Here is an 8,849-nt window from a genome sequence, read left to right as displayed (position 1 = left end):
TTCTGCTTCTTTTAGCTTGTAGCTAATGTTCTGCTTCTTTTAACTTGACTTCTGCTTCTTTTAGCTTGTAGCCAGTGTTCTGCTTCTTTCAGCTCAGTCGTTCAGCCTTTGTGTTCTTTAGGAGGAAATGGTTTCTTTAGTTGAACTTTCTCTAAACAACTTCCTGCAGGACATTTTGGACCCAGCTTTAGAAGATTGAAGACACTCACTATAAACTATCAAATCAAACACAACACAGGTTCTTAATAATATCAAACGGTGCAGGAGGTGTTCAGATATGTTGATATGCAATTTTAACATGCAGGTAAGCACTCAACGTAAACAAAGCTCATTTATCTTTTTCTCAACAAATCTCAGCATAAATACGTCAAAGTTGTTGAACCCTCACTCATAAAGGGCTCTTCCACTGACGTCGCCATTGTTGACCTGTTGTCAGTTACTTCGGCTGTTTTTGTAGGTAAACAAACCCTCGTGGTAGTTGGCAACTGGTCACAGGGTTTACTAAAAAAAAAAAAAGTTGATTTAAAGACACATTAACCACCGATATGCAAAATAAGATGTATTCAACCAAAATTACATAAAGTAAGAAGAGCCCACGGGTTGATTTCTGCAAAAGTTTAATTAATATAATTAAAATAAATAAAATTTGATGTCACCTTTAATGTTCTATAATCTTTTAGTCGAGAAATAAATACTCAGAGCTAATCTGTCAGTGATCCAGGAAATGCAGAATACAACCCTGGCTTCACGTAAATTCCTTTCAATTTTACTGTTTATGACAGTTTGAAAAACTGAGTTTTTTTAGATAAACATCTCATTTTATAACTGTATGATCATTTATTTATTTATTTATTTATTTATTTCAGACTCTGTGCAGAAAATCCCCAAGTGGAACTTCTGGAAGTTTCTTGTAAATCCTGAAGGGAAGGTGGTCCGGTTCTGGAAAGCGGATGAACCCATGGAGAACATCCGACAGGAAGTCGCGACTCTGGTGCGGGAAATCATCATAAAGAAACGGGGGGAGCTATGATGATGAATAATGAGCGTAACGCCACTTGAAATCTTACGTGTCCTGCTCTGAAAGGCAGGAACGACTGAACTGTGACGGAGCGAGCGTGCTCGGGAGCCGTTACGGACCAAAGACACGCAGGATTATTTCTGCGCGGCCGGTCGGAGCGAGTTTGTGAGCTTTAACTTTGAGGACCATCCTGTGGGCATTTATGATGAACAGTTCCTGCAGAAAATGTTTGTTCAGCTCTTTGTTTGCTCTTACAAAGTTCTGTTATGCTCTTACAATCTGTTTTTTAATTTACAATCTGTTTTTAAAGCTGAAGCACCAGTTCACTCCCCGACTGATCAATTACAACTACACAACAATAAAACAACGTAGCTAAAGATCTGAACTTCTTACACCTTAATTTGTAGAACTACCCCTTTAAATATCACCTGCTGCCTAATGGTGAATGTGGATGATGTGGCCTGTTTGTGTGTGTGCGTCCGTTAGTAAAATATCTCATTAATCTTGGATGGATTTTGGTGAAATTTACTAAAAGTAATCCCGGGTGTGCATCTACAACGGATTAACTGTTGGAATCCAAGATGGCTGCCGCAGCCTCCTGAACTTAGCGTTTATTCAGTCATGTTTACAATTATTGTGCTAAAACTTGTGTGGTAGTTGCTGAGAGTCGTTCACGACACAAACGGACATATTTCCAAGGTTTGACCAAATCATATAATTTATCAACATCAGATTATTTCAGAAAAGTCACCTTCACTGGATGACAGTCTCATCAATTACATCATTTATTCCAATCTATTCCAGGCATGTTTTTTTGTTTGTTTGTTTGTTTTTCTGTGGCGAAGGGAACGTTGTGGATCAGATGGACAGTTGGACAGCAGCAGCAGGTAAGCTGGTCCCTGAAGAGTCAACCAGCTAACGAGACACTGCCTACAAACCACCCAAAGGCGTCGCCTGTTCCAAAATGGACACTTTTATGTCAAAACCTGTGTGACAGTCGAACAGAGGCTCAGTGTGGCTGTTGGGTTAGCAGAGCAGTGTGAGCTGACGGAGGGCACGTCAGCTAACAGTACACTGCCTCCCCACCAGTCACAGCTCAGAGGACATCTGGACCATGGCCTCATTTGGTGTCGTCAGGCAAGATCTGAAGCAGCTCAGAGCTGCACACCTGAAACTGCAGCTTCTGGGTGTTTTTGTTTCTAATCTTACCTTGAACAGACGGAGTCTCCGTTTCCATCGAAGGCGTCTCAGAATCCTCCTGATGGTGAGAGAAAAAAAAAACAAATTCATCCTTTAAAAAAATAACAAATCCTGTAAGCAATTTAGATTTTTCAACCTTAGAATTGAGCACAGATGCAACTTTTAAAAGTAAAGGCTGTGCTTGGAAAGTTTGCATGGGTTGCCATGGTAACAGCAGCAGCAACAGCGGATTAAAAGTCTTTCAACTTCGGCTGCTTTGGTTTAATCCCAAACTCGAGCTACTTACTCGTTTATTTGGATGTCCATTTGTGAGTTTTCCTCGCAGACTCTTTCTCCTGTCTTTAACCCGGGTTATATAGCCTAACCCGGGTCACACAGGTATGATCTCCTCTCCTTGGACTCCTGTCATAAATACTCGTGCAGGGCGGACAGTGGAGCGGGAAGAGCCCCGTCCTGCTCTTATTGGCGCTCAGCCCTTTGTTTTTAATGATCCTCTCTTGGAGATGGTTTCCACTGGAAACTAATGGCAAAATAAAGAAACAAAGCGGTGAAGGAGGCGGCAGCGGGATTTTTGGTCTAATCCCGATAACTGCTCGTGCGTAATTTCTACTCGTTTGTTTTACGCGCAGAATTACGCATTAATCATCGTAGTGTCTGGCTGGAATTAATATTATTTTAATTATATAGTACCATTATAAGCTTAATAACGGGAATGGAATAAAGGAGCCAGTTTAGAGATTTGTTTGCATGCTTAATAAAACAGCCCTATATTTTAAAGATTATAGTTTGAATAGCCTAAATGTTAATCCAACAAAAGCAGTTTTTATCGATCGTTTAGTTGTATTTGGCAGATGTGAATCCGGCTCCTGTTAATTGAAGCAGTTGTTTCCTGTCGGGACCTGTTGATAAGAACACGTCGGGGCTTCGTTTGGCGCTAGAATGAGCTGAACGGCGCGAGCGCGCGCGCACCTTCTCGCCACCTGTCGCCTCCATCTGGGCCTCTCACCGTGAGCTCGAGCCTGCAGGCTGAACACCAAACACACCACCCCCGAACCTCAATGGTGTTAGTCAAATATTTTGAATTAATATATGTTTTACTGGTTTATCAGCTGTTTGCCTTCTTTTTTTATCTTTTGTACACAGATTCAGGATGGCCAGTTATTTTCCTTCTTAAATAAAATCATTTGCATTTTGTTGTTTATATTTGCCTTGTGTTCCAACTTCATCCATCCTGCAGGGGGGACCCCCCCCCCCCCCCCACACACACACACACACACACACTTCTCCCTCTTTCCCTCTTTAATCCTGCTTCTGGCGGTAGTTCCAGCTTCTCTCCCAGATTTGGCCTCTGCCACCTTAGAAACTTGTTTCTGTTCCTCTCTCCTCTGGCGGCTGAACAGTTCCAGTTTGTCCCAATAAGCTTGAACAAAGCCTTACTGGTCTCTCTGGTTAGAATAAATAAAACGTGTCCCAGTGTTCACCTGTGAGCTCACCTGGTTCAGGGTTAGGTTCACAGCAGCAACTCTCAGAATTTTGCAAACACATTTTATGTTTGTTTACCTAAATCAATTAATAGTTTTGATAAATCCGATTATATTTACTTTTTTAAATGTTTAAATAAACTGTCGGCATCATACTGGATAAGATTATAGTCGTTTCAAAGTTTTTGGAACAGCACGGTTCATTTCTTTGGGCTCTGCTCTGAAAACACGTGGCTTTGTCTTCAGAAGCTGAATATATTCAGCATTCTGCTTTTATTTACAGGTATGGACAGGAAAAAAAAAAACATTTTGACCAGAAGTTTAGAATTATGTGGTTAAAACTTAATATTTATAATTACAAATAACTTGCAGTAACTGCATCATGCAGCACTAAATAACTTCAGCATTTTAAATTTGTGGACAGTTTTCATTGCAGCATGTTTCGGGTTGTTTTGGGGTTTGGGAGGACGAGTAAAAAAATCCATACCAGTAGAATTTAAATTTGAAAACTGGCTCATTTGATAGAATAGAATAGAATTGAATTGAATTGAATTGAATTGAATGTATTGTCCAAAAGAAAATTATTTTTGGACACTCACATTTATAAATAACTGCACCTTTAGAAGTGAACAAAAATGTGTCAATATTAAAATTAATAATTAAAGTGCACTCTAAAAAGTAAAATAGAATTGTTAAAATACCTCTAATAGATAAATAAATGCATAAATAGCCTTGAATGTCACAGACATGATTAAGGTGTCATACTGTACCTTCTTACTTCCTGCTGTTGTTGAAAACACACAGGAACACAAATAAACTTAAACTGATTAAATTAACATTTCTGATTTCTAAACTTTGTAACCACTCTCACTCAGAATGTAGGATTTGTTTTTGCATGTTTGGGAACACACTGGTCAAAAAGAACCTGTGACCTTCTCATTGAACAGCTCTAACCGCTGCACCACCGTGCCCCGGTGTTGATCCAGACCAACATGGAGTCAATGGGATTAGATGACAGATTCCCGGAGGTCAAAGGTCACATAGTGTCAAAGTTTTAAAAACATTATTCAGGTGAATAATATTGGTATGAAACAGCTGTAGTTTATGCTCAATAATCCAGGTAAAAATCCAACAATGTTCAGTCAGATCATCTGGACGCTTTCTTTGTTTCGCTGGGACGTTTCGTCCTTCATCCAAAGGACTTCTTCAATCTGAGGAGCCACAAACAAACTGAGTCCCACAAGCAGCACACTCCCATAGTGGGAAAAAAACAAAACAGTTTGCTGGTGATAAGATGGCCTCCGGGGCCCGCCCTCTCCCCCGTCAACTCCTCTGGGGCAGCCATGCCAAAGTGGTTCAAAACATCAAAGTTCATGCTCAATAATCCAGGTAAAAACTCTGTTATGACTCTTTTTTTCCCGCCACAACAGGTGGTTTTGTAACAAAATCAAGACCAGTAAGTGATCCAAACTGGACAAACAAAATCTGTTTGCATTTCCAAAAATAATATAAATAAGAATGTGGCTCTTTCAGAACAGGACAAAAGTGAAGGAAGCCTCCACTTCCTCCTGCAGGGTAAAGTTTCACACATGGAAGGTTCACATGAAAACTGTTTCTCTCCACTGAGAAATAAAGCAAAACTTTTGTTTTCACATCATAACTTTGGAAAATAACAGACACAGTTATCAATTTTTTTAAAATAATTTAATTTCCAAAAGTGTGAAAATGCATATATATATTTACAGTCAGTGCAGTGAGAATTAACATTAAGCTGATGTGTAAACAGCGACTCAGTGTAAACAGCAGTGAAGGCAGCATCATTTCCATTAAGGACCATGTTTGACTGATCAGCTCCTGAGCTACCATCATCTAAACATTTACAGATATCATTATAGATAAACTGTTAAATATTACCAGGGATAACTCTCGCCCTCACGTCTTTCTCTAACAGATTTATGGGCGCTTCTTTAGGAAACTCGGAGCGCTTCTTTCTGATTTCAGCTCTGATTTGGAACCCAGCGGAAGCGGTATCCACCCTGCTGATTCTGAGAGGTAAACACATGTCCATGAGGAAAGACCTGAGTCCGTATAGTGCCGTGTTCTTTAACAGAGGTTCTGAAAGATGACACGGCGTCTCCAGTCTCTGCTCCAGCCCCAGTGCAGCTGTTAGGCGTAGACATCTGCAGGCTGGAGAACGCACCGTACATGCGTATCGTCTCTGATTCCCGCTGCTGCACAGTTCCTGCAGAGCTGCTGAGCAGGACAGCGTTGCAGCGTGTGCTGATGTCCCTCAACATGTCCTCCACCGAGTCCGAGGACTCTGTCTCGTACCCTTCGTCCAGTCGCTGCCGCTTACAGGAACCCGACGAGGCGTTTTCAGCACAAGGAACTGCTGGTTCCACATGTGGATCTCTGACAGTCATCAGTTTCTGGAAGAGAACAATCAAAATCCAGACTGGACTTTGAGAACATCTTACTGAGTAATAAATGTTTAGGTTTTCTCTGTGGCGTCTTTACTTCAAGGACTGAGGCCAGGTGCTTGGCTCGGCAGGCTAACTGCCTGAGGTGATGGTTCCTTTCCTCCAGGGAGTCGAGCTCCTGCTGCCGCCTTCGAAGAGTCTCATGGAGCTGAAGACACACACAAAATCTCTTCTGTTGACATCACCAGTAAAAAAAAAAAAAAGTTTCAATTACACTGGTAATGTGTTTTTAGTAAAGTTTAACTGATAACATGAATTTTGTTGTTTCAATCTGTTCTTTTCAAATTACTTTGTTCAAATAAAATGCTTTTTTTTCTATAACTTTAAGTTATTTATGCATTATTTCACTGTTAGCCCCAAATATTTAAGGTACTCATTACAAAGTCTGACCAAAAAAGAAAAAAGACAAAAGAAACAACATCCACACAATATTTTTCTCCAATTGACGGTTGATGTGTCCCTAAATTAAAAATGTGTAAGGACTATTTGTGACTACCTATGTTTGTTTACGGGAATATAAAACTACTGACACAAACTGCACATTTTGAAATAATTCAAAGTAACCTTTTTGAAGTTTGATTGAACTTTTCAGTGCTTTTTTAAAGGTTCTTTAAAGAGCATCCTTAAAGTCAACAAAACAGAGTTTGACCTCATCAGCTTTTACCTGCTTATTGATGGCCACAGAGTGTCCCAGTGCCCCCTCATGACACTCTGCCATGCCCCTCCACAGAGCTCCATCCTGGGCATAAAAGTTGTCCATTTCTGTGGACGAGTGAATATTGTCCTCCTGAGAGAAGTCCCTCTGAGGGGTGAGAGGAGGGATAACACATCCCTGAAATGGCACCAGTTCAGCTGGAGACAAACTGCTCTCTCTGGAGGTCGAATCTGACAGAGGAGAGATCAAACACTCAAAGATGCAGCCAAGTGGCAGATGTCTTCACTATAGATTAATTATCGCACCTGCAATGAAATCCAGAGCATAATCTCCAAAGTAAGGATCATCTGGATCAGATTCATTAACCTGTGAACAAAATAAATGAGGTTTAACGCACATGGATGAATTTTGGATCAATAAAACCCTATCAGGTGTACCTGAAAACCCCACCAAGTTCTGGTGCAACCAGAACATATCTTGGTGGTCATTTCAGAGAAGGTGTCGTCTCCTCATGTGCGCACAGTGATCCGTGCCAAAGGAGAAGTTTGTGGAAAAAAAACGTGTGGGACGCGGCCAATTATAAGCCCGCGCGCGTCACGAGGAAACTTCTGTCCGCGCAGGATTTCAGCACTTTATGTCAAACATTAACAGAGGGATCCAGACCTGAACCCATCTTAAACCGCTTTCAAGCTGAGGAGGTGGGGTGGGGGGTGGCTTTCATGAGTTCATTGTATAAACTTGAAGGCACAAGACGTTAAAACAATAAATTATATTTTCCTGTGGATCCTCACCTGAGAGCAAACAGAGGCCTGTCTCACCTCAGAGACGCAGTCCTCTAAATCATCCCATGCAATTGTTGAAAAAGCTGCGGGACAACAACAGTGTGAAGAACTTAAAGACATCTTTCACGTGAAGGTCAGAAATGATGCCAAAGGTGCGCACACTACCTTCATCAACGATGCAGGGGAACTCAACGTAAACAGAGACTGGACTGCTGCTTCTTGGCCCTGGGCATTTATCCTGCAGGCAGAGTGTGATATTGTCATTTATGGAGAGCTACAGCGCACTTTCAGAGAAATGCAGTTTTGCTTACAACCCCTCTCCTCTCGCGCTTTCCCATTAGATTGGCACCAAACGCCTTCTTCACTTTGCGCACCTCCATCAGGCTCCTCTGCAGAGCCGACAGGGACATGGTTTGATTTGTGGCTGATATATAGTGAAAATTCTCCCGGTTTGTGTCCCTGTGTGCCGCGGTTTCCCACACTTGGCCCAATCAAATGCACTTATTCGGTCTCCAGGGAGTGACAGCGTCCTCAGTGATGAAATTGTGGACATGTGAAAAGAGCCGCGCATAACAGCGCCACTGCAGCAGCAGGTGCCCTGCAACACACCCTCCTCCTTATACAGCTTAAATCCTCACAGACCTAAACCAAATGCTCAGTAAGGCAAATAAATATAGAAACTTGATTGTAAGCATGTTTGATCGGGTCGGATCAATAGAAATATAGCTGAGCAGTTTATGCGTAATTTTTACCCATTTGTGTGTAAAATATCCTTGAACCTTGGCCAAAACCCGTTTCTGCTTGAAAAGCCAAGTGGAAAAGGAAAAAGGCAGTAAGTGCAGACAGCTCAGTAAACACTAGTGATAAATACCCCTATTAGTAAATAAATAAGGGTCTTTACAGCGCTGAAGGCACCTGTGTGGTCGACACCGTGTCAGCAGGTCGAGCTGCCGCGCGTAATGGATCATCAGATAACCCCCTTAATTACCCCAACTGTGTTGGCACAATTTGGTTTCAGATGCCAATAAACAAAAACGCTGGCTTGCCGACCTTCAGGCAACAAAAGCCCCAGAAATCATTACTATAGGAACGATTTTTATCTCTGTTTCTAATTGCCTCGCTCATCTATTGTGGTTAAGATTTATGTCAGTCAAGAGGGATGGTTCAGTATAGGTTATATTTAAGTAACTATTTTATAAAGAAAAATTCATACATATATAAATATATATAGTC

The 8,849-nt window shown here is 41.4% G+C and overlaps 2 protein-coding genes across 2 annotated transcripts in view; both read left to right on the top strand.

Moving 5' to 3' along the window:
• The window catches only part of gpx8 (glutathione peroxidase 8 (putative)), a 2,395-nt gene extending 1,290 nt beyond the window's left edge, over window positions 1-1,105 (top strand). Inside the window, exon 3 of the mRNA XM_037680932.1 lies at window positions 867-1,105. Within this exon, the coding sequence (XP_037536860.1) occupies window positions 867-1,030 (164 nt within the window). The 3' untranslated portion in view covers window positions 1,031-1,105. The remainder of the gene's footprint in view (window positions 1-866) is intronic.
• tmem8b (transmembrane protein 8B) overlaps window positions 1-8,849 on the top strand; it is a 1,109,927-nt gene that overhangs the window by 869,254 nt on the left and 231,824 nt on the right. The gene's annotated exons all lie outside the window — the stretch shown is intronic.

Source organism: Nematolebias whitei, chromosome 8, assembly GCF_014905685.2.
Source record: "Nematolebias whitei isolate Nwh7 chromosome 8, NemWhi1, whole genome shotgun sequence".
NCBI classification, from domain to species: Eukaryota; Metazoa; Chordata; class Actinopteri; order Cyprinodontiformes; family Rivulidae; genus Nematolebias; species Nematolebias whitei.
This window is presented reverse-complemented; position numbering and strand designations above follow the sequence as displayed.